The 25161-nt window shown below is 44.0% G+C and overlaps 11 protein-coding genes across 11 annotated transcripts; 6 read left to right on the top strand and 5 right to left on the bottom strand.

Moving 5' to 3' along the window:
* Window positions 1-214: 214 nt before the first annotated feature.
* On the top strand, window positions 215-1615 carry V865_007351 (uncharacterized protein; the record flags this gene model as incomplete). The annotated part of the gene is made up of 2 exons (XM_066231099.1): window positions 215-789; window positions 880-1615. 2 exons carry the CDS (start codon window positions 215-217, stop codon window positions 1613-1615), a joined length of 1311 nt encoding a protein of 436 aa, XP_066087196.1.
* A 143-nt stretch (window positions 1616-1758) lies between these two features.
* V865_007350 (uncharacterized protein) lies at window positions 1759-2655 on the bottom strand (the record flags this gene model as incomplete). Its single annotated transcript, XM_066231098.1, has 1 exon — window positions 1759-2655. One exon carries the CDS (start codon window positions 2653-2655, stop codon window positions 1759-1761), a length of 897 nt encoding a protein of 298 aa, XP_066087195.1.
* Window positions 2656-3851: 1196 nt separating this feature from the next.
* V865_007349 (uncharacterized protein) lies at window positions 3852-5258 on the top strand (the record flags this gene model as incomplete). Its single annotated transcript, XM_066231097.1, has 6 exons — window positions 3852-3966; window positions 4044-4275; window positions 4338-4397; window positions 4478-4697; window positions 4800-5027; window positions 5115-5258. 6 exons carry the CDS (start codon window positions 3852-3854, stop codon window positions 5256-5258), a joined length of 999 nt encoding a protein of 332 aa, XP_066087194.1.
* Window positions 5259-5696: 438 nt separating this feature from the next.
* Window positions 5697-7299, top strand: V865_007348 (uncharacterized protein; the record flags this gene model as incomplete). The annotated part of the gene is made up of 6 exons (XM_066231096.1): window positions 5697-5814; window positions 5938-6169; window positions 6289-6348; window positions 6430-6661; window positions 6774-7007; window positions 7156-7299. 6 exons carry the CDS (start codon window positions 5697-5699, stop codon window positions 7297-7299), a joined length of 1020 nt encoding a protein of 339 aa, XP_066087193.1.
* Window positions 7300-7626: 327 nt separating this feature from the next.
* V865_007347 (glycine cleavage system T protein) lies at window positions 7627-9364 on the bottom strand (the record flags this gene model as incomplete). Its single annotated transcript, XM_066231095.1, has 6 exons — window positions 7627-7799; window positions 7890-8057; window positions 8160-8340; window positions 8486-8991; window positions 9082-9184; window positions 9245-9364. The coding sequence occupies 6 exons, from the start codon at window positions 9362-9364 to the stop codon at window positions 7627-7629; spliced, it is 1251 nt and encodes a 416-aa protein (XP_066087192.1).
* Window positions 9365-9964: 600 nt separating this feature from the next.
* On the top strand, window positions 9965-11740 carry V865_007346 (uncharacterized protein; the record flags this gene model as incomplete). Its single annotated transcript, XM_066231094.1, has 5 exons — window positions 9965-10070; window positions 10141-10274; window positions 10368-10449; window positions 10523-10634; window positions 10696-11740. The coding sequence occupies 5 exons, from the start codon at window positions 9965-9967 to the stop codon at window positions 11738-11740; spliced, it is 1479 nt and encodes a 492-aa protein (XP_066087191.1).
* Window positions 11741-12832: 1092 nt separating this feature from the next.
* Window positions 12833-15969, top strand: V865_007345 (uncharacterized protein; the record flags this gene model as incomplete). The annotated part of the gene is made up of 2 exons (XM_066231093.1): window positions 12833-14554; window positions 14716-15969. The coding sequence occupies 2 exons, from the start codon at window positions 12833-12835 to the stop codon at window positions 15967-15969; spliced, it is 2976 nt and encodes a 991-aa protein (XP_066087190.1).
* Window positions 15970-16291: 322 nt separating this feature from the next.
* On the bottom strand, window positions 16292-17569 carry V865_007344 (uncharacterized protein; the record flags this gene model as incomplete). The annotated part of the gene is made up of 4 exons (XM_066231092.1): window positions 16292-16531; window positions 16614-16730; window positions 16826-17194; window positions 17336-17569. The coding sequence occupies 4 exons, from the start codon at window positions 17567-17569 to the stop codon at window positions 16292-16294; spliced, it is 960 nt and encodes a 319-aa protein (XP_066087189.1).
* Window positions 17570-18239: 670 nt separating this feature from the next.
* Window positions 18240-20695, bottom strand: V865_007343 (uncharacterized protein; the record flags this gene model as incomplete). The annotated part of the gene is made up of 3 exons (XM_066231091.1): window positions 18240-18263; window positions 18329-19601; window positions 19662-20695. 3 exons carry the CDS (start codon window positions 20693-20695, stop codon window positions 18240-18242), a joined length of 2331 nt encoding a protein of 776 aa, XP_066087188.1.
* A 1332-nt stretch (window positions 20696-22027) lies between these two features.
* V865_007342 (uncharacterized protein) lies at window positions 22028-23807 on the bottom strand (the record flags this gene model as incomplete). Its single annotated transcript, XM_066231090.1, has 9 exons — window positions 22028-22159; window positions 22222-22251; window positions 22307-22534; window positions 22709-22779; window positions 22838-22934; window positions 22997-23083; window positions 23161-23289; window positions 23382-23653; window positions 23744-23807. 9 exons carry the CDS (start codon window positions 23805-23807, stop codon window positions 22028-22030), a joined length of 1110 nt encoding a protein of 369 aa, XP_066087187.1.
* A 316-nt stretch (window positions 23808-24123) lies between these two features.
* V865_007341 (uncharacterized protein) lies at window positions 24124-25079 on the top strand (the record flags this gene model as incomplete). Its single annotated transcript, XM_066231089.1, has 2 exons — window positions 24124-24390; window positions 24510-25079. The coding sequence occupies 2 exons, from the start codon at window positions 24124-24126 to the stop codon at window positions 25077-25079; spliced, it is 837 nt and encodes a 278-aa protein (XP_066087186.1).
* Between the last annotated feature and the right edge of the window lie 82 nt (window positions 25080-25161).

The raw sequence follows: 25161 nt of genomic DNA, 5'->3' as shown, positions 1-25161 counted from the left end.
GATCAACTTCGACTTCACCAACCATTCCTTCCCAGGAACAGATCGCAGTGTGTAAGTGGCGGCCATCACCGCTCGGATCTTTTGTACCTGTCAAGAAGTTACAGTTGCGTTGACAACAGACAAGATTTTTCAGATCCAACCTCGACCTGACCACCTAATTTGCCTTCACCTCCTCGTCAACAGCTGTCCACCCGTGCAGTACAGTACAATCAAGATGAATCACCCTCTCCCACCTCGACCGAACTTTATTCCTTCCCTAGGCGGTCCCTCCAAACCATCTACCATCCTTCCCACGCCCACTGCCCCTGCCGCTCCCATCATCAAACCTACAGTACCACGTGTAGATCCAACCAAATGCTCTTCCTGTTCTTCCCCCCAACCCAAATATACTTGTCCAAGATGTTCCAAGCGATCCTGTTCACTGGAATGTTCGAAGAAACATAAGGCTGTAGATGATTGCTCTGGTGTAAGAGATCCAACAAGTTTCGTACCGCTTACGGCATACGGTCAAGGAGCTTGGTCAGATGATTATAAATGGTTAGAAGAAGGTAGAAGGAAAGTAACTCAGTGGGGTGAGAATGTAGGTTATCACGAGATGGTAAATGCTACGAAAAAACCCTCGAAGCATACGCATACGGAGAAGAGGAAAGATGGTAAGATTGTCAAGAAGAGGAATACGAAAAAAGATTTGTTAAAGAGGGAATTGTTGATGGGTCATAGTTGTCATATGGAATATATGCCAATGGGTATGGAAAGGAGGAAATTGAATCAGTCAAGTTGGAATCCAAGGTTAGTGCATACAATAATCAAATGCTTCGTGTTTCGTCTGTTCCTCATGGATCGAAGTAGATGGCATACTGATTGCGTTATTGGTGATAGGACGAAACAGTTACATATCACTATTCACCTGACTATTCCTACTTGTATACTCGACCCACCATCTTCATCACAAACCAAGACCATCGCCCATACAAGAGTACTGTTCTCGTCTCCGTCTGCCGACAAATCATCCCTTCCCACACTCTCATCACTACTCACACCCCCACCTTCAACTTCGTCCAATATCATCTACGTCCTTCCATTCCAATCCACCCCTTCACGGCCCGCACCAGACCATACAAAAGGTCAAAAACTATTTTATTCGCCTCTCGATCCTCTGAAGCCTATCGCAGAAGCTTTGGGCGGTACGAGCTGGGTGGAATTTCCAATTATCGAATTGATGGAGAAGACCAAGTGGGATGAAGGGCTACAGCAAGGTGAATTCGTGGTAGTACCATTGTCTCAACCACCTATAGCACTTAGATCGAAAGATTCTGGCTGGGGGAAGAGAAATATTGAAAGCCTTGATGGTGAGAAAGACAATGTAGAAAGTCCAAAGAAGGCTAAGATCGATGGGAAGGGGTTGATGGCATTGGGCGATTATGGATCGGATGATGAGGATGACGTTGATGATGATTTGGATGATCAAGAAGAAGAAGAAGAAGATGTTGCGGATGAAAGTACACTTGAAGGTGACCAGGATGATGAGCGGGAAGAGGGTGACGGTGAAGAGCCGTCGATGGAGGTTTTACAAGCTGTTGGTGCTGCTTTGGTTGCTGATCTAGCAGGAGCGTAATTGAGGATCGTTGTGTATTTTGTACCAACTGTATCTTTTAGCAATATCATGTATGTCGGCGACGTGATCCTCATGTATCGATGTATCTCTCCCATTCGATGATACACCAATCTATGCTCGTTCACACCGTTCAAGTAATTCATTTATGTCCCTTCTTCCCCCTTCTGAGCCTTTTCTCTCTCTTTGACTCCCTTCCACCAACTCCCCTTCTTCTCCTTAGCTCTACTTATCCGTTCTAACAAACCCTCATCAAACACCATCTCCGCCCTAGTATTCTCGTTCCTAAACCTATCATCCATAGCTTTCAACTCATTCTTGATAATCCCATCCCATCCACCAGGAGATCTCGGATCTTTACTCTTACTCCAATCATCTTGGTTCTCTAACGGAGTAACAGATTTCCAAAATCCAACTTCTAACTTCATATCCGTTAATAAGCCCGCGTAAAGTCTTCTTCGTTCTATGCGTCTTTCCCTTGCTCGTAGACGATTGTGAATCATACTTCCTATAGAGATAGGCTGAGGTTTTAGACGAGGTAAAGGTGGGTTGAACAGTGTAGGTCGATGGAATGATCCTGTCATTTTGGATTTGCGTGTTCTCCTTTGATCTTCTTCAAGTCGTTTGGCTTCCTGAGCTATTTCAAGGTCAAGATCGAGCTTATCATGTTTCGCCTTCAACATGTCTTCTAACAATCTAATTTCTTCCTTATGGCTGATATCGTCCGAAGTTAGGTATGTCAAAAGGTCATAGTATTCTGCTAAGAACGAGCGTACTCTGGGAACAGACACTAATCCTCGAGTCTCCCTCCATCTTGTCCTAATTTCTCTTCTTGTCGAGGATAAGTCTGATGAGGATGTACATCTCAGGAGGGGACGGTATAAAGACCATTTGGTAGGTACGGTATGTCCAGGATCACGAAAGAACGGTATAGCCGGTGGTGGTTTTGGGGAGCTCTGAGTTAACGAGGGCGGGTTTGCAGATATGACATGAGGAGGGAGTAGGGGTCGGAGGGAAAGAGATTGACGGGCACGAGAGGTCATTTCATGTTTGCGAGATTTGTAGGAATGGAAAGTAAGATGGGATAGATTGAGATGTAAGAAGATTCAAGCGTCATTTACCGGACTCAACAAATCGACAAATTTTGATTTTGGTTTTGCTTGAACGATAGTTTAGAACATTCAACCTTCATGATATTGAGCATCACTAGTTCACCACGTCTTCCACAGTGACGATACTCGCTATCGGACATGAACATTACACAGCAGTTGCATGAAATCAATGACTATAAAATGGTTTGGTAATTATAAGGAATGTCAATCCGTTGGTTTCTCCCAAATCTTCAAAGATCGACGATCTAATTAAGCAAGGATATGAAATAACGGTTGTTCGCATTCTCCCATCTCCCATAGCCAGCTCGACCCCATCGTGAGATGGGGGAACCGACGAGAATAAGAGAGAAGGAATCTTTAGAGGGTGTAAGCCGTAAAAAACTTCCCGTCGACAGGAAATATACGTCAACCGACATACCTCTTTTCAAGAGGGAGGGGACGCTTCCATTCAGTCGAATAGTGCTGAGAGCCTCTTAACGAGAAGAGGATCGAGCCGGGCCCATGAAGAAAAGAGAAAGAAGAAGAAGAGAGACGAGTTGAATTTTGGAAATTTTGAAATACGTCGCGCCGAGCTGAGTAGTGAGCCAGAGGGAGAGTGTTTGAGCCACGTGGAGGGAGATTTACGGTATTCTTCAAAGTGGCACAAGCTCACTCAAGAGGCAGGCCGGGCTGAACATTGATAAGCATCACCAGTTGACTCTCTGCGCCGAACCTCCACTAAAATTGCTCTTGGCATCTCGGTGATCTACTTGGTCGATCTTCATCATGGATTTCATTCAATGTCCGTCTTTGGTTTCTTGTGAAGACAACAACACGAGTATCCATCGTATCGAGCTATAATTAGCCATGCCCTTCAGCACGCCGAAGTGGATGACCGTACCTCTCACCATTCACACACATACACATCGCTGATCGGAAATGCTCGTACCTCGGGGTTGCAATCTCTGAATGGCATATATAAGGAGTTGTATCTCGATGCTCATGCCATCCCATCTAAGCTCAACTCATCGATTCTTTCACTGACACACTCACTCGTTTACAAGTATATATAACTAATTCCCAAAATCTACCTATTATTCATACTCAAATTAGTACAATCAAATCGAACCAAACCAAATCAAAGCAAGATGGCGGGCGGTCTTCCCTGGTCATTTTATCGCGGACAATGGAGCGCTCTTCCCCCAGCTCCCGAAGGCGATTATCTTAAAGGTAAAATCGTAGTCATCACAGGTGCTACTTCAGGTGCGTACCCTCTGCCATCTTGAATACTTGGTGCGTTCGTCCGTCTGATCCACGACACTCCTTATCCAAAAACTCAGGTCTTGGTCTAGAAGCTAGCAAGCAATTCGCCGAAGCATCACCCGAGCAACTGATCTTCGCTGTTAGATCGGTCGAAGCTGGAGAAAAGCTGTTGGAACAAATCCAAAAAACTCATCCTGGTTTAAAAGGGAACGTCATGTATCTCGATTTAATGGATTTACAAAGTATCAAAGATTTTTCAGAGGCAATCAAAGTGTTTGATAGGGTCGATATACTCATCAACAATGCTGGGTGAGTGTTTATCCTGTTCAACAATTGTGGTTTTCATAGCTGACGGAGGTGTATTGTGTCAGGATCAATCCCAGTTTCGACAAACGACCTTATCAGTCAACGAAAGATGGATACGAGAGAGTGTGAGTGATCAAGTATTGAACTCGTATTGCAGTAAACTATTCTGCCCTGTACCAGAGCTGATCGTTTGTAACATTTTTAGATTCCAAACCAACGTACTATCCCCGTTCCTTACTACACTCTTACTGTTACCTTTACTTAAAAAATCGATTGATCCTAAAGTGATCTTCACTGGATCGGAGGTACATCACATCGCTCCTTCTCACCTTATTGAGAGTTCCATCGACAACGGTCAAAGCATCCTCCGCGCATATAACGATGAGGAAAAGTATTTCAACCCGACGAGGTACTTTGAATCCAAAGTGAGTTGATCAGTCATTCCAGTACTCGTATACATTACCGCTTGCTCCACCTCTCATCGCATCGATGATCGTTGATACTGATGCAATCGATGCTCGAGCTAGTTGTTACTTCAGATGCTCACTCGTAATTTGATCAAAGCCCTACCAGATATCACTATAATCAACGTCAACCCTGGTCTGGCGATGACTAATCTAGGCAGAGAATTCAATCGTAAATTATCTCTTAGTGGTATGGTAGGGATACTTTGGCTCGTTGTAAATGCCAGAACAGCAAGCAAGGGAGCTAGAAACCTAACTTCCGCAACAGCTTGGCAAGGCGGTAGTCAAGATGTAAGTTCAGTCGATCCATCCTATCCTACATCAGGTGCAAAATCGATACTGATTGTAAGTTTTGTATTTGACTTGATCTTCGTTTAGTACTGGTCTGGGTGCGTCCCAGCAGCTTCTGAGAACGTGTTCCTCTACTCTGGAAAGGGTTATACAGCCACTCAGGTGTTTTACGATGAGATGTTGAAAGAGGTGGAGAAGATCAGTCCGGGATGTACAGCGGATCTGCAATAAATTGAAGAATGATATGGAATGCAACGCCGCCGCTAGGGTTAAGGTGTTGGATTGTTGAGCGATGTATGTGATTGAACGAAGGAATCCATAAGCACGTAAATTACCCCTCGTTGGGTACATAATGGATGAATGGGTACAGTAAAGTACGACCAAATAATCCTGGACCTGATGACCGACGGTCATCATACCGTATGAGTACCATCGCATTCTCTCGGCACAGAGTTAAGACGTCAGTTGTTCCGCCAACACTTGAACGAATGCTCGAGAAGATAAGAGTCAGGAAACAAGACCGAAGGACATGTCCATCAATCTCATATCGAAAGACAACCTGATCAAGCATATGTGAATATATATATATATATATATATTCGTGGATAATGTCGATTTCGATATCATGTAGCAGTTCAGCATCCACTACAAACCAATTACTATCCAAGCATGTCTACTATACAAGTACCCTGGTCATTCTACAGAGAACAATGGACCCCTTACCCACCTGCTCCTAAAGGTGATTATCTGAAGGATAAAACTGTTGTCATCACAGGTGCTACCTCTGGTGAGTGGATCATCGATCTTTCCATCCATCCATCCATCCATCCATCCATTTATTTTCTCTTATGGGTGTATCCCACTGTATTGATTGATATACTTATCTCCCTTGTTATTCTTTTCGACATAGGCATCGGTCTTCAAGCAGCGAAACAACTCGCTGATGCCTCTCCAAGTAACCTCGTTCTGGCTGTGAGGAACATAACGGCCGGTGAAAAGCTTTTAAAAGAGATCCAATCCACCCATCCAGACTTACAGGGAAAGGTGATATATCTCGATCTAGCTTCTCTTTCCAGTGTGAAGAAGTTTAGTGAGGAGATTAAGGTTTATGATAAGATTGATTTGTTGATCAATAATGCTGGGTGAGTATTTCCATCTGTCCACTAATCTCAGCATATACTACTAGTATAAGTTTTTGTTTGTTATCAGTTATCGTTTGTGGATATGGATGGATTCGCTAATTAATTGGTTCTACATGTAGGGTCAACCCTGGATTTGAAGAGGCTCCAATGCAAATTACAGATGATGGATATGAAAGGACGTGAGCTCGATACTCTTGCCATGGTAGCATTTGGAGTGATCATGGTAATAGCCGATAGATTTCTGATTATACTTTTTGTAGATTCCAAGTCAACGTCCTCGCACCATTCTTATTAACGTGCCTACTCCTCCCCTTACTCAAACGATCTTCTGACCCTAAGGTCCTGTTCGTCGGATCGGATGCTCATGTATTCGCCAAGGAAGATATCATTGAGGGTGCTCTCGCTAGTCCAAGTCATGATGGAAGAGCGATCATCGGAACGTTCAATGACAAAGAGAAATATGTTACCGCGACGGTATATATTCAATCGAAAGTGAGTTAAAAACATTCAAGTTTCAAGCTCCATTCAACTCAAAATTGGTCTACTCTACTTTACGTGCAAATTTGAGCTAATCTGATCTGAAATGATCTGATCCGTGGTTTAGCTATTGCTTCAAATGCTCACTCGATCATTGATCAAACCACTTGCATCCCTCAACATCAGTGTCATCAACGTCAATCCAGGTTTGACAATCACCAACCTAGCATCAGAGGCCAAGACCAAGATGTCGCTGCAGTTGATTTCTCTGATAATTTGGGTCCTGGCCAATGCGAGACGTGCTAAAATAGCAGCTAGGAATATCACTTCGGCAAGTGCTTGGAAAGGAGGTAGTCAAGATGTGAGTGATTCCCCAACCCAACATTACATACACATGGCAAAAACCAAGTATAGAAGAAGACTTGCTTTTGTTCAAACCTACTTCTTCGTTCTTTTGCGACATATCATACGAATGAATGAGACTGATCTAACTAATGGGTTTTATATAGTACTGGTCAAGTTGCGTTCCAACCCCATCTGAAAATACTTGGCTTTACTCATACAAAGGGATCAGAGCGACTGAGATCTTCTATAAAGAGATGATACAGGAAGTAGAAAAGATAAGCCCGGGGTGTACAGCCGACTTGAAATGACAGAACCTAAGCCAAAGCTGGAACTGCTGGAACATGACTGGTAGATAGATAGATAGACTTACTTGACTTTATAGGTTAAAAATGTATGATCAATATGTTCTCGGATTCACATAACGTCAAAGAAATGACATATGCCATGCCCGAATCTTTAAAGCTTTTCATGATGTATAAATTGCATGGCGTGGATTGTACCCAAAATTAGAGAAAAACCTACCAACCTATTTACAACCGAATTTCAGTCCTACCAAATTTCTATATTTCCAATTCTCTTACTTGTTTGATCTCTTATTGCATTTTTCCTAAAGGGTAGATGAGCAATGAAGTGGACTACTTGAAGTATTTGGTAGGTACGAAAGGCATAGGAGTGACCACAGCTTCTCTTAATTTCTTTCTCACTTCAACCATGACTGATGTACCCTTCTTATGCGATCCATTCGCGATATATCCCATAGCTATGTTCTTGCCTAATGTAGGAGATGGTATACCAGATGTGATTATACCTATACATGTATGAGACAAGAACAGTATGAGTGAACCGCTCTCACCTGAGTTCAGAATGACGAGAGATGCGATTAGAGAATGATGCTTACCAAGTTGAGTTGTACCCGTCGAATCAAACACTTTACATCCTTCTCTAGCTGGTGAACCGGTAATTTCAAATCCAACTCTTCGTCTTGATGGACCAGAAGATAATTCAGACAATATTCGCGATTTTCCTGGGAAAGAGGGTTGAGAATCTTGTGCTCTTCTATCTTTACCTATAGACGAAAGAAAGAAAAATCATATGAGTCAATTGTAATATATCATTCAGAGGGATGGCATTGTTTTTGAATGGTCGGTATTGTTGTTGTAAGACTCACCTATAACCCAGCTTAAAGCCGCTTCGACAGGACTAACAGATTCGTCCAAATCATGTCCGTAAAGACACATACCAGCTTCCAATCGCAGGGAATCTCTCGCTCCGAGACCTATTAATTGGACATCGGGGTGTTTGGTTATTTTTGATGTGAGTTCGACGGCATTGGCAGGTGGGATCGAGATCTTGTGAACAAAGATGAGTCCATCAGCGAACTATCCACCTCCGGGAGATTCACGATTCACAGATGCTTCACATAATATATAATGATCGGAAGATGAAGGAGGAAAAAGCAAAATGGAATTTATATATTTCATTTAGTAGACTCACCTCAAATCCATCTTCACCTGTATAACCACCTCTAGCGACATGGCACTTGACGCCATCCAATTCTACAAAAGCACTTTGACCAAATTTGATACTATCCAAATCGAATTTCCCCCCTTTCAGAAAGATCTGTTTGATCACATCAGATGCTTTTGGACCTTGCAAAGCGACTAGACCCCAACCTTCCAACGTATCCCATTTAACTTCTTTACCTTTCCATTCACTCAGCTTCTTACTTATCCACTCTTTGTCTTCTTTGGATCTACCTGCATTAGTGACGACATAGAATGATTCGTCGGAATGTTTGGTAATGATGGTATCGTCTATTATACCACCCTCGTCATTCAACAATACGCTCAGCGTGGAACTGTATGGTTTGAGCTTATCCAGAGATGAGGGACAGAGCGATAGAAGGAATTCCTGAGAGCCGGGTCCAGTGAAAGTGTGTTGAAGCATGTGAGAGACGTCGAATAGACCTGCGGAAGATCGTACGTGTTTGTGCGCGGTAACTACAGACAAAAGGGATGAACGGAAGTTAGTTGAATGCATAGGTGTATAATGATGGTGACGGTTGTGGCTAGATCAGGGATGTCACTCACTCTGACCTATCTCACCGTAACTCAATGGCATACTCCATCCAGCAAAGGGGACCATCTTAGCTTTGTTCTCGACGTGAAAGTCGTATAATGGTGTTTTATGAAGCTATAAGGGGTGAAACCAATGATCAGCTTTAGCTATTTCAACGCGGAACAGTAAATTTACCTCCTCAGATAGTCTTAGGGAAGAAGCAAACCCCCTAGTAAGGGTGAGAACACCTTGTCGAGACACATTGGTGGGTCTGACAGCACGAGAGCATCGGAAGATGGGCTGTAAGGCGATCATGTTGATGGGAGGTTTTCTTATCGCTGGATCAAAAGTGAGAGAATGAGTTGCTTTTTGTTACGATTGCTGAAGAAGGGGGAAAGGAGTAGGAGAAGGGAATAGAGATGGGGGGAAGGGTGCTGGGTATATGAGTTGATGGGCTATACCTCGACAAGAAGTAAAATGCTTGAAGGGTATTAGGTATTTCCATTTCACGGATAACAGGATAACAACATCCTGATGGTTCTTGGAAATAAAGTGGTCATGTTTTTCCAACAATCAAAATCAGGTACACAACCCACAAGTACGAGTACCCGGTTTAAGCTTGGCTCCTTATCTCTGCGTACGTAAACACACCATATCCATATACACGTGGGAGCAGCGTGTCACACCAATTCGGCTGAGAGGTCCGGTTGCTAAGCTACTTGACTCACCAGTGTCGATGTATCTTGGCTCTCTTCTTAGCATTGGGATCACAATCCATCCTTCCATCGCACCTTGAGTCAGATCCATACACATAACATAGAGGACAGCGAGGTCTTTCACCCACCCATCTCGTCATATATGATTCCGACATCGTTCACATATTGTACATAAAAGCCTCATCACCGACCCTCACAGATGGAATCGGATCCAACGCTCCCTTCCCCGGTGATCCCACCCGATCATACAGATGAAGAAAGGTGCAAGCTGCTAGGAACGACAGGTCTGGTAGTACAAGCATTGAGTGGGTTTCCTGATCAAGCTATCTGGGATGTTAGAAAATTCTTCAAGCTGAGTTGATGATTTGACTATAGTGGGCATATTCGTCATTCTCTCTTTGGTAGTTAAGCGGCAATTAGAGAAACGGAAGAGATCATGGAGGATATGGGTGTATGATGTGGGCAAACAATTAGCTGGTCAGGCTGTGGTACATGGCTTAAACATCCTGGTGAGTCCGACTTTGTCAATCGTTCCCGAGTTTTACAGAGATTACGTTCAAGTTGGTATATGCTCATGCGTGATATTTGTTGCCCGCATGTAGATATCAGACGTGGTAGCTTCTGTCGCTCATAATAACCCATGTTCACTCTACTTCCTCAACGTATTGATAGACACCACGATAGGTGAGTTGCAATAATGCTTCATCGTGAGATCAACTCAAACAGCTGGGATAACATACACATTGTGCATATTTAGGCGTGGGTATAATCTATTTCAGTCTAAAAGCTTATACATGGTACTTCTCGAAATATATGGCTATGGAAGGATTCATAAGTGGACAATATGGTCATCCGCCAAATCCCATCTTGTGAGTTGAGCATTTCCACATATATACCCATAAATCTTACAAACCCTTCTTATGTTTCCAGCTGGTGGAAACAACTGGCACCGTACATCATGTCAATCATAACCATGAAACTCCTCGTCCTTCTTCCACTGACTCTACCTGGAATCTCAAAATCGCTAATAGACTGGTCACACAATCTACTTGATCATCTCGGAGCGAAATCTCAAGTGATATTCGTCATGGCCATCTTTCCCCTGGTGATGAACGTCTTGCAGTTCTGCTTGGTTGATCAGGTGATCAAAGCTGGTGGGAAAGAAGATGAAGATGAGGATCATAATGACAGAGCAGGGGATTACCAGCGGATCAGAGGACATGAAGATGACATCGCCTATGAAAACGGAAATCCTAATGGGGATTTAGAATCGGGTTTGACCCGACAGATCTCAGCCAATAGTATAAATAGAAATAGACGCAAGGGAAGTAGTCCATCAGTCGTCATACCTTCTTCACCACTTCTCACGTCAAATCAGAGGGATTACGGATCAGCTACACCTTCACCTATTGGATCTCCAGTTAAGAACAAATCGATCTTACCTGGTCAGACGACAGATTCGAATAGTCTATGGTCAAAATTGATCAATAAAGTATCGGATGTATCCAGTTCGACTAGATCAAGTTCGACGGTATTTTTCGATGCTCAAACTGATCTAGAATCAGGGTCGGAACGCAATACGAATTCAGTACAGAGCAATGGTACGATTGGAGGGATAAGTGAAGGAGGGATGAGTAGGTTGTATGTTAGAGATGAGAGGAATAGAAGAGGTCAGAGATCGGCTGCTCCTTCACCTGAAACTATGCCTTATGAAGCTAGCCCTTCGATGTCATCTATACAAAGTGGTTTCCATAGTGAAGAAGAACAGCGTAGTGGGCCTAGTAGTAGGACCCCTTCACCTCCTTTGACTATAACGAAATTAGAAGGAATATCGAGACTTCCTCCGGAAGAGTTGGAGAGGGAAGCAAGATGGACGTTGAGTCCACCTGAATCTCCAACGGTCACTCATGGAAATACGAATATGACGGATAGTAACGATAGTGTTAGTTTGAAGGAGGTCAATAGGAGTCAGTGATCTCTGCGTGTATATTTTGATAATCCATAGGTCTAATATACATAGTGTCGGTTGTACTGTATCGCACATGAATTTCTAAACAAGAGCTTGATATTGAGTTCAAGATAGATCCTTTTATGCACTGTACATTTAGTTCACTAAGCGTTATGCAAGTGCAGACATATCTTGATGTTCGGTTTTCCTTATTCGCTGATACTGTATCTTCGGGATGGGGAAGGCTTCGATCAGATAATGAAATGTTTATCTAATTCAGGATCATTCGGTTGTATCTGACGGGTCCAGACCAGATACAAGAAGGAAATGAAAGTAATGTTCTCAGAAATTATTACCGGATTAAGCATTTTCTTACGATCAAGAGATGGATGTCTCAGTCTTGTTAGTTTTATTCTTAATTTTGAATCTGAGTCACCAAGATACATACACAGTTTCGATCGTATGTAGTTGTCAGACAGTTGAACATACGAGTATCCGCATTCACTCCACCGACCTCAACGGAGACTTCACATTTCGTCTGTACCTCTCTGCTCAAGGTAGGTTCCCGTCTTAGATATATCTACCTCATGGGGCCAGACTCGACTCGCGCACAAACCGATCCCCAGATCAAAAATCAAAACCTACGTGCGTTGATCCGACATTAGAACATCAGGATAAAGTCAAATCCTTTTAGAGAAACCAAAGATCGTTCCTGTGCAAGTTGTTATTCCTTTCCTTTCCGTATTGTACCACCCAACGAAACGATCTTCAGTTACCTAGTCACATAAGTACACAGCTAGTGATACCGCAGTTTTGGCTCTGGCTCATACGGTATTCGCAGTTGATAGGGGATCACACTGCTGTAGGTGGGTATAAAGAAATACTTCCGGGATCAATCGGACCGTTTTTAGTGTTGTTGTCACTCGATCTCAACCATCTACCATCAACCATCAGGTATCAATACCAAACATTGCATGGCACTAGTACTACATCAACATCACCATCACCATCTTCTAGAAACCCACAGCTCACCCTACATACACTGTCATCATCATCACCGTCAGCGAAGCAATCATCTCACTCATACATAAACCCACTCGAGCTTAGTTCACCAACACCATGTCGCTCTTACGCGACTCGCCCGCACATCATGCTCCATCCCACGATCCATGTAAACCCCGCTCTTCATCATCTCGGAACGACCTATTCACCACTTCCTGGCAACCTGAATTACCCCCTCCTAAACCATTAAGCGAAGCTGCTGCTGCAGCTGGACCATCTACGAGCAGTCTCAATTCGATATTCGATCTGGGCGGCATCAGTGGACAGTCCAATGCATTACCACCATCAATGAAAAAGAGGGGTGAATTGGGATTGAAAATGGACCTAGAAGGTATATCAAATTCGTTCGCTCGCAATACTACCACCAACACAGGAGGGGAAGGAATGGGAGTAGATGAGTTTGGAGTATCAACGAAATTACAAAACAAATCGTCATATCCTACTTTAGATAAGAATGATATATCCCCTTCACCTAGGACATCATCGTTCTTCGATACTCCAATTGAAAGTGTTACACCTCCCCCTGCACCCCGTTTGGTCAGTTCATTAAATGGGATGAGCTCGTTCGCGCCTTCCCCTCTGAACTTATCTAGATCATCATCAGCCATACGGAAAGTCCCCGCACCATTACCTCTACCTTCGCAAGACGATCGCAATAACAACAACGATTCAGCCGGACCAAGTCGTCAAAACCAGAAGCAAAGATCGAATGATAGTCATACATCAAGTTCCTCGAAATCTGCAATTCAAGATCCTCTATCACCGTTACATCAATCACCACAGTTACCACCAAGCGGATCGGGTGGATTGGAAGGTTGGAAACCACCTTTACCACCTTCATCGGACGATATTGAATTGCGTCTAATACCCAATTCAACCTATCTCCTTGGAGAGGGGAGGTATGCCAAAGCCTACCTTGCATCGTATAGGAGGAAGAGAAAGAACAGACACGGACATGGCTATGGTGGTGGCGATGGTGGTACGGCATCGATGCAAGTTAACGAAGATGGAGATGGGCTGGTAGGGGGTAGTTGGAGGTTATGTGCTGCGAAGAGATTGGCTCCTGATAGGGAATCGCAGACGATGGGATTGAGGGAAGCTTTCTTCTTAAATCGTTTAACTGGACCGATCAAACACTCTATAAGTGCGGATAGGAACAGGAACGATTATAGTAGACAGATTAGACCTAGACAAAGGGCTGTTTCACCTTTAAGAGGAAGTCATCAACCGCCATCGGATGGAGACGAATCGACAAGCACGCAAAGTCAGAAACGTAAAAGACCATGTGGGAGCGTATACGTCGTCAAGCTCATAGCTGTCAAAGAAGATATCGAAGGGTTTCCTACTCTCCCTCAAAACCAGACGCATGCAAGATCCACTTCAGATGTATTATCTGGCACAGGGAGTGGGACGGATTCGAAACCTATAGCAAATACTATAAGTGTAGGGGATCTAAGACGACAAAGGTCTTCAACAATCATCACTGCTCACGCACCTCTACCACCCGATTCGACCGGTACCTTACCTTCCTATCCGTCTTTACCGTCTCTAGCTCAATCGGTACGATATGACCAACATCAGTCTGCGCCATCGCTTTCAAGATTGGTATTGTTACTTGAACATGCACCGTTAGGTACCCTGGATAGAATGTTGCGTACCAGTCCGCAACTCGTAGGAAGGAAGTTATGGGAAAGATGGGCGAGGGAAGGCGCTGAAGCTTTAGAGTGGGTACATGGGAAAGGGGTGGTTCATGCGGATGTGAAACCTGGGAATTTACTCGTGAGTGCAAACATCCCGACACTAAAGATCAACATCTCTCATCTTCAAATCACATCCCCTTTTTTGTAATGTCCTTCTCCCATCCTGAAGATCATGTATCGCTTGGCTACTTTTACTTATCTCAAGATCCAAGCTGACCCTCTCCTTTCGTGACTATCCAGCTCACCGTGGATCTTCATATCCGACTATCCGATTTCGGATCCTCCCTCCTCATTCACCCTGCTCATCCTCCAACCGACGGACTGGGTTTGGGCACTCTTCCCTTCTCTCCGCCCGAGTTGGTCGATCCAACCCAGACATTCTCATTCCCCGTGGATATCTTCGCATTAGGTGCGACACTCTACCAATGTCTGACGGGCCGAGAACCTTTCAGGGGTATCAGGACAGTCGAGATGATGCATCATGTTCGGAAAGGTGGATTGTGGGCATACGAGGAGAGAGAAAGGTTTCAGAGAGTAGGGAATGAAGATGGAGTGTCTACCGCTGGAAGTCCTTACCCATCAGCTTGGAGGGGATATTCGAATACTTCCACTACTGGTGCTGGATATCCTTCAGGATCAGGTAATGTCACTGTGGGATTGGGTGGGGGAGTAAGAAGAGCAGGATCATTAAGGGTCCCACCGAGTTATTCAAGAGAACATTTAGCTGCGTCAGTCATAGTCGACGGACATGGACATGGGGTTACAAGTGGGAAACCGAAATTGAAGAGAATGACTTCTGCTGAAAGTATCAGAGCGTCAGATGAAGCTACCAATAGTGAATCTCCATCGGGGGTTAAACTGTATGCGAACTGGGTTAAATCAGGTCCGTACACGAATAGTACTTCAACGAGTAATATGTCTACTCCTGGACCTGGGTTAGATGCTGTCACGAGATTGTTATCGGATGAAGATGAGTTGGACGTTACCAGTCCGACATATGGGATTTCAAGGAACAATTCGATTAGTCTTCGACAATCTCAGGAAGATAGATCATCATTGAACAGATCGACAAGTTTGAAAACTACAAGTCCTACAACGACAACGACAACGGCAACGTCAATGACAATGAACACATCGGATCTACCGAAAGGGATGATGACCGTCCAATTACCTACACCCACTTCACCCTCTTCAGATCACTTACCTCCAATGGATCAGATCAACGATTTACTACGGGGTGATAACAACAGACAACAGCAAGTATCATCTTTAGTATCGTTAAATGAAGCATATCAAGATGGCAGTCCTTCGATGTTATTCTTAGATGGCTCAGAGAGAGTATCAGAAGAAATTAGAAATGTGCTGAAAAATATGTTGAACCCTTTTCCTGAGAATAGGATGACTGCTTTGGAAGTTAGGATGTACTGGGATGAATTGGGATTAGGTTTGGAGGATGACGAGGATGGGGAGGAGGAAGGTGAAGGTGATGACTGAGGGAAAGAAGTTAGGAACGAACGTGAAAAAGGGTCGAATAAAGTTGTACTATATACCCTCTTTCAGAGGGCAGAAAAATAAGCATAAAATGGAAGACGGTAAAAGTCGATGTTTAATGGATGGTGAGAATGTTTGGACAATTTATCTTATATCATTTGTATTTTCCTGTTGCTCTTTATAGTATAAAATATAGTGATAAATTGGCTTGTAGCTGTTGTAACAATGACTCTACCTATATGTAACGTATATAAATTTAGATACAACATCTGTCACTGCTAGACAGACTAGTATAATATCCCGTCTCAATGGAGCTTTCTGAAATCTAATCATCATCATCATCATCATCTACCAGATATCCATTACCAAATTCCCTAACTTTACCTATCAGCCTTACCGTCTCACCACCTTGACCTAGAATACATTTCATACCTCCTCCCCTCTCGCTCAGCTGGGTAGCCTGTATCACCAAGCTTGTAGTGTCTTGTTGTAGTTGGGGTGGAAGGAATTGAGTGGCTTTGGAAAGGAGGTAGTAGTTTGTTAAATACGTATGGGCCGATCCGGTCTATAAGAATGAACGAATAAGGTTGAATACATGTGTGCACTCATCTCTGTATATAGACCTTGTCAAGAGGGCAAATACGTACTATGGTATCTTCCTGTATACCTATACCAGGAGCGAACATCCTTGATCTAATCACCAAGTCGGAATCGGTCTCAGGGGATATCTGAGTGACTATAATCTGTCCAGAGGCTATTTCACCCTATCCCTCAAATATTAGCTCACTTCATACGATATATTCATCTTGCATCTCTAGAGATTTTGCCCCTTCTCTTATGATCAGTAACGGCAACTCACCAACGCTCTTATATCCACTCCCAATTCCCTCAATCCCACATCCCCTCTAATCAAAACGATAAAACTCTTATGAGACCCATATTTGAATTCCGAAATATCCAATACATCATCTGTTTGCCTCACACCCAACGCAGCTATCAGTTTCACTGCATCAGGGTGGGATTGGGGTGATCCATGGCCCATCGATCGAATCACGTCCAAGGGTAAGCTCGGTAAACTGATTTGTACTTCTTTGTGAGATGATGTTATTCGTTGAGATTGGAATTTCCCAGCTATTGGATTTATATACTGTATAGTATCTAATTCGGGATGTTGTTTGAAGAGGATATAAGAGGATGAGAGTGTACCGTGTCCACAGAGGGCTAGCTCCTATACGACATTTGGAGAGATGATTATCAGTATAATATAAGCATTTCATCATTGATATGAGATAGTCAAGAAATTGCAGCACAATCGACCTTGCTGCACTCAAGTACAAACTTTGTGAATATATCGGATGATCAGACTCACAGATTTGGGTGTGAACCATCTTATCTCCCATTCTCCCTTTTCACCAGTCGGAGCAACATGTACAGTAGCTGTATAATTGAAATCCCCAGCTACCTGCAACAGATATCTATCGTCTAACCATCTTGAATCTGCGTTGGAGGGGTAGATGATCAGAGCTGCTTGGGAGCCTGTCCCTGGGACGGGGGAGAAGGCAGATAAGACGTGGAATGGGAGTCGGGGAAGAGGAGTGGACATGGTTAGATCGGGGATGTTCACTGAGATGGAACGAGGTAAGATGTGTGACGGCGACATTAGATTACTTGCAACCGTATCAGAATTAAGCAGCTTCGAAGGTGCTCGCTCTATTCGTAACTTGGAACCCGATCTTATCTCGAGTCGGTTGATCGGTGAGTAAGTTACCGATGGCCGATAAAATCCATAAATGGATGTACTCGTAGACAAGTCACCAGTCAAATGGATACTGCATGCAGTCCCATCCATGATGATCTTTGACATTCATATTCATATAGATATCTCATTCAACAAACAACAACTAAATTGAAAAGTATTCAAATTATATACAATATAACAAAGGGCATACAACGAATGGGTGTAAAGTACAGCTAGATGAATTGAAAAGGAGGTGATAGTAGAACAACAGGTAGTGTGGATGGTGGATGGTGAGGGGATGAGAAGTATGTACAAGATGGAATAGATAGGAAGAAACGTTTACAACGTGAAAGTCTGAAATGAATAGTGAAGAAAGTGTATTTAATATCTTCGCTATTTGTGATCTGACGGGAAGAAAAAAAAAAGCGTAAAGAAGGAAAAAGAACAGAAAAAAGAGATATTTCGTAAAAAGATAACGGGTCGAAGAAGAGAAAAGAATACAGAAAGAAGGACTCTTGTCAGGAGGTGATAACAATCATAAAACAAGTGCCATAGCACCCTTCATACCATTCACAATCGAGTTAGCATACTGCATTCCATCCGCACAAGAGAATACACACTTACATGATGTAACATATCCATGAATCTCTTACCTCTTGAAGATTTCTCCATCGGTGGGATATTCATATTGACTTTCTTTCCTCTCAATCTCAATCCCTTCCTCAACATTCTCTTATCATGTCTAGCTTGTCCTCTTTCAGTCTTCTTACACCCCCCTTTGGTCGATTTACAAGATGAATCCATATGCGTAAAAGGTAATGGTCCATCTTTCTCCACATCGGTAGATTTCAGTTTGAGTTGACTATCATCTTCAATCCCCCTATAAGCTTTGTAGTCGGATATGAGTCGATCCAGACCTTTCTTCGCTTTGATGATACAGTCCATACTCTTCTCGTGCATGATATCAGCTTGTTCATCCAGCGAGTCCGAAAGAGCATCAAGGCGGGTTTCGACGTATTCGGATAATGAGTCGAACATCGCTGAAGCGCGAGCGAGGGACTCCTGTTTGGAAGCGGGTGAATGGGAGGTGAAGAAGTCCCTTATACGGTTCTTGACAGCATTTGCACCTCTCGAGGCTTGATGTAGAGCTTGATTAGTCCCATGAAGACCTGAGCCAAGAAGTCGAACGGTAGAGTGAAGCATTGGGCCAAGAACAGCGTCGATATATCTGGATGTGGTCAAAGCATATGCTTTTGCCGGTCTAACTACTCGTTCGAGGATTTGGGATTGGACAATGGTAGACAAGCTGCAAGAGCAGTCGACAACAGGAGCTGAAGAGGTGGTCGTGGTATTTGTATCAGGTCCGTCGGTTTTATTCACCCTAAGTAACTTCTGAGTAAACTTTCTCGCAAGTGAGACTCTAGAATCGGGAGGCTGTGCTGCAGGTGGTACCGTAAGAGCAACGTTGTTGTCCCTGACCGAGAGTGAACAGCATGAGGTAGAGGACCTTGCGTTGGTACTGCGAGCTTTGTCATCTTTGTCTGGTTTCTGATATGCTGTATCTGCAGTGGGTTTGATGCTAGCAGCTGAGGAGAGCCTATCGTGTATAGATGATAAAGTCGATAAAGCTTGTTCGATCAGACGAGGATCGGGTTGGACAGCGGTAATTGGTGTACTGGCGGATGACGCTGAAGATGTAGCAGCAGGAGAAGAAAACGATAAATGGTCCCAGAAGGACGATGATATAGGGGTCTCCAATGGCATAGAGGTAGTACCGATATCGGTCGCCGGGTCTTTATAGTCGGGGACGAAGGGTACGAACATGTTGGAGCCGAACGTTCGAATCAAGGCCACTGAGAGGATTGAAGCGAGAGCGAAGTAGGAAACTCTTGTCGACCTGATTCGATGACGGTCAATCAGCGTTCAACGGTGACCTCGCGAAAGGCGACAGACTTACCACTTCTTTGCGATCGTTTTGATCGCTTCAATATTGTCAGCAGCGAGCATTTGCTGAGTTTCCATGTCATCTACAATATCGTCTCTGACGCTTTCAGCGGCCTCGGCCGCCTCTGAGGGAAAGCTTTTCTCTGATATGTTTTCATCGAGGTTCTTTAGAAAAGACTGAATTCTTTTCCCAGTAAGGGTTTCATCACCGACTTCTTCGTCGCCGATAGTTAGCTTGGGCATCTCGAGATCTTCGACCACCTGAAATGCTTGATCCTCTTCATCTGTTTCTTTGATATGGTCATTACTCTGTAGGAGTTGATATTTACTCCTATCTTCCAAAGAGATGTTGGGTGAATCGGTCGGAGGAGTCCACAATTTACTTGATTTCAACCATGAATCCTCGACACCTCTTCTAACGGGACTGGAACTTCGTCTAGGAGACATTCTGCCTAAGGCGACGATAGGCGAGATGGTCGGTTGAACGATACTGGTCCCTGCTCGTGGACGAGGACCTTGATCAGGTTGAGTGAAACCTCCGCTGAGAGTACCGGAAGAAGAGGTAGTGAAACATGCTCCGTCGGGGTAGATCAGTCGGATTTGATCCGAGGAGGTGTGAAGGGTCTCTCGTGAAGAATCAAGCTTGCAAGTCGAAGCTTCAGCGTCGGTATATCCTGTAAGTGAAGGTGAATCCATCTCGTCGTCCTGGGTAGGTTCGAGGATTACCGCTCCTCCATCTTCAATATCCCCATCTCTACCTCCATCAGAAGAGGCTGACCACTGAGATCGAGTTTCGTGTTCTAGTCCATGAGAATCGCTGCTAGTATCGCTGAAGACGACATCGCCAAGGACCGAAGGACCGACAGAAGATCGCTCGTCGACTTCCATCCATGATTCGGACAGGTCGGATGTGAGTTCGTCATCTGATGCATGAGGGTGAGACGAAGAAGGTGATAAGGGCGGTGAAGAGGTCATAGTGGATGTTGATTGTTCCGATGGTGTTGAGGGCCGTGGGGTCGCCGCAGATTTGGGTTTGACTTGGGTCATAGCGGATCTAATGGACTGTTGGACCAGAAGATAAGGTTAGTCGGAGGTGGTACAAGTTGACGTGTGCAAGGGATGTACCATCCAGGGAATATGAGGTCTGAAGGTGTATAAAGGAGCAGAGGATGCCATGACGGCTGCAAGCATGTTGTGTACACTCACGAAGTTACAGCCTTATCGAACTATGAAGAGATAACTCCTCTGATAACTATGCTATATAACGACAGTTCACCCTCCTCGGTCTTATCCGGCCCGCTGCCTGGGATAGCTGCTTTGACGGTTGTATATCTAATCGACCGATATGTCAGTATATGTAGATGATGTATACAGGATGCAGCTCATGAGATGTATATACGGAAGGAAAAAGAGTAGAAGCTGAAAAAGAAAACGTACTCACCTGGTATGAATTGTAGTATGTAGTATTTAGTGTATGTGTGATGAGCGGCAAAAGTCAATCACCAATGACCGAGATTGAGCGAAGCGTTACTTTGATCCGATAGGTCGTGTGTGAGCTATACAAGTTGTATGAAGGAGTCAGCTCGTCAGAATCACATACAGCGAGACAAGAGGAGAGAGGAGAAGATGCAGTGAGATTGTTGAAGAAGAGGAAGGGACATGTGTGTCCAGGAGTGAATGTGATGAGACAGGATGAACAAGCGGGAAAGCAGGTCTCACCTAACCTTGTTTCGCTTCTGGGTTAAAGCGGACAACGATGTGGTTGAGGTTGTTTATGTGTATAAGATAGTTATTGTGGGTACTGATAGGTGGTCTATCACATACTAGGGAAGATAGATGTACCGCTGTGTCATACCTGAATACATGAAAGAGGAAGAAGGAAGGAAGAAAGGAGGATGGGAGATAATTGAGATTGCGAGATGGGTTGACTGTTGTTGGTCGTAATTGAATTTGTAGGTCCAGGGTCTGGTCTAGCGTCAGATCACTAATCACACTAATCAACTACAGTAATCACCTCTATTCGTAATCACCAAAGATAACGTTTTACGTACTCGATCAGATCTACGAGTTCAGTCTTGATTTCTTGCTCTCCATTGTCATTCGAATATGCATGGACATGGATGCATGTTGTGAACGACGAGCCGTATACTTGTATGCATGCATGCATGCCCGGCAATCTCTTATATACTAGGTACATACAACACAACTATTTATACACAGTACTGAGTATACACCCTATCCATCTCCCCATGAACCTGCGAGTGTGGAGACCCCGCAGCCAGTCAACTGAGTGGACTGTTCGGTTTAAATGGGTTCATTTTTACCCGGTTGATGGTGGTAACAGCCAAGTGAGTGGCAGAGTTAAGCCGATGAATGAGCTCAAGGGATAAGAGTTTGAGCCAAAGAACCAATCTTCGGTCTGTATGGCCCAGTTGGCAAACCCGCTGATATCCTGGAGGTTCGCTCGTCAACCTCGTGAGGCGGAGTAACGTCGAACATCCTTATCCCGTCCTATATATTCGGTTTCATCAGCTTGAAGCTCATAGAGACAAAAGCGGTAGGGCAGTACTCACTGTTTCGAACACCGTCCAAGCTCCCGTGCCCTATCATATGGTATCAGCTGAGATTAAACACTCCCGAGTTATACAGCAGACTGACAGCGATCCTACTCCGTATGACCTCTACCAAGCCCCTCAAACCAGGTTTACTCCTTATTCTCTCCTTCTCTTCTGCGTCGATCAGGCCGAATACCCTTCCAGTTTCCTGGATCAGTAATGTCATATCGGTTGTGAAAGTAAAGGAAGCTCCGAGAGCAGGCTTTATATCCATTTTGTTGAACGATGATTGGGGATTCGTAGGGTATGAAGATGCAGTGGAGTTGATAATCTACAGCAATGAGGATGAGCGCTATGAACACATTGCAAGAGAATAGTAGAGGAATAGAAACAGAATAATCGAGGAGAGCACATAGGAGGAAGGGGGAGTATAGATGGACGATAGCAAGGGATGACGGAGGTAGAAGAGAAGAAAGAGAGGTTGAGCAATAGATGGATGACTTACGAATGATACCATTCCCTGGGAATATGTGATCTCAGCTATCTCTTCCATGAGAGTGATCAAATCGGCATGTCCTAAAAGCACGATCCCATCATCAGCTTATTAGTCGTCGCAAGGAATAAGGAAGCTGACCTTGTGCCGAAGTAGCAGATAACAAATCCTTAAAATGGGTGAATATCGTATCGACCACTAAGACCCTCGTTTCTTTCACATCGGGATCATCAATTGACTATTTAGAGTCAGAAGCTCAGCTACGACAGGTCAGACCGTCTTCTACAGCTGATGACTCACATTTTTCAGCTGTGAGATAGCTTCGAACAAATCTTCTAATTTGAATGCATTAATCACTACTATTCTCTCAAGGATCAAATTCGGTTCCTACGTCCAATCAATATCAGCTAATACTCTGATGTCAACAGCGACATGAGGAAAGCTGGCCGAGTTGCGTCACTCACATCGATATTCCACTCTTCCAATATCGTCTTTGCTCTTTCAGGTGAAAACGATCCCTCGGTATCTATCCACGTACATATCGCTTCTTCATCAGAAGCGAGGATTCGGAGTGAAGCATGAAGTGCAAGCAACTATACAACTTCCTCATATCAGCTGATCAGGTTCGGATGGCATACCAGGGATAGAGCTGATAGATGAAAGTTATACGAGAAGAGTACCTCACTGATTTCCCGACTTTCCTCGGACCAGCCAATTCGATTACCCCTACTCCATCCCACCTTTTAAACAGTTCATCCAAACTGACAATCCCAAACCCCTTCCAACTTCCTTCTACCTCTTCATACGTATCTCCTGATATACAATCCGGAGCAGTCAATCTCACACAAGTGGAAATAAGGTATTCGAGCTGGATATTCGATAGGATAGGAACGAGGGATAGGATCGTTGAAGAAGAGGAAAATATCAATGATTCGGTGGTTTTGATTCCTGCCGAGTCTATGAGAGAGCACAATATTCAGTATAACAGCATATGTGAGGAAAGAGTGTATATGATGTCCCATTGAGGATTCAGTAATGTCGACTCACCTAATTCAGGTATGAGGAATGCCAATTCGGCAGGAAGGGAATCTACCAATCGCTTGAGAAGCATGGTCGCGACTCCTGGAGGATAGTTTATCGTTCCCTACCCGCACATGTGACTTTCTTCAACTGTCAACTGCTTGGGACATCCAATGAGATGTGGAATAAGATGAAGAAAGAAGGAATGAGCAGGATGTCAGAAATTCAAAGTGGTCATCCTCCACTCTTCGCGTTTCTTCGTAAATCCATGTCAACACCAAAATCACAACTTCCTTCTTCCTCGTATATCTTTCATTTCTCTACTCTTCCTCATACTTAGGGGCATACACAACACAACAGCATCATACTCATCTCATCTCGCTCTATACTTCTCTATCTCATCGAGCATGTCATCATCCACCCCCATCTCCAACCAAAATCAACCATTCAAAACCGACTCTCTCCTCCCTACTTCCCTCCCATCCGCAACACTAGGTCGAAGACGGCACATCTCCCAGACCCAAACCAACCCAACAGGCGAGAGCGAGAACCTAACTACAGAAGAGAGGCTCCAGAAGGGGTTGGATGACGAGCATGAAAAATGGAACGAGAGGATAGATAAAGAAATTAAAGGGGTGGTTGAAGGGTTGAAAGATCTAGTAGAGTTGGCTAATGTAAGTGACAACTATCCAAGGTATTATACATATGACAACTCCATGATACCTATCTAACAATTGACGGACTCTGATCTTGACTGTTTCATTTTTCATTTTTATTTTTCAATCTGTTGTAGATCGGTCCCAACCCTTCTCCATTGAATTCATCGACCCTCCCCCTCCATCTTCCCCTCCGAACATCCTCTCTGATCCGCTCGGCCCAGAATCTAAGGGATATAGCACACGAACTGAAATTGTTGCTTGTCCTAGGGGACGAGCAGGGTCTAGTCCAGAGGAGGGATCATGAGATGGATCTGGTCAGGAGGGAAATACAGCGCAAGAGAGGGGAAGTGGGCAAAGAGTTAGGTGGTTTATTGGGATTACCACTTGATGAGCAACAGGAAAAAAGTGAACAGCAGGAGAAGATGGACGTTACCGCTACTCGTAATGACGGTCAGGATGTGATGATGGACCAATCTGAGAATATACTTCGAGATCAAGGGATTACAAGTGATATTACCACTCAACCTCAACAGCCCTGTCCCGAAGATACGGCACAACAACAACAGCATCAGCAGCAACAAGAAGAAGAAGAACATTCATCAAATCCAAATATCAATACGAATCCTAACACAAATACCGAGTCTATGGAGGTTGATCAGACAAACGAAGAAGACGATGAAGATGATTTCGAAGAGGTATCATAGATCTCTCGGACGGAAACCCTTCATGCAAGTATACCCAGCACATATAATACCACAATGCAATTATAGATCAAAATTACATTTA

Source organism: Kwoniella europaea, chromosome 2, assembly GCF_036810445.1.
Source record: "Kwoniella europaea PYCC6329 chromosome 2, complete sequence".
Lineage (NCBI taxonomy): Eukaryota > Fungi > Basidiomycota > Tremellomycetes > Tremellales > Cryptococcaceae > Kwoniella > Kwoniella europaea.
This window is presented reverse-complemented; position numbering and strand designations above follow the sequence as displayed.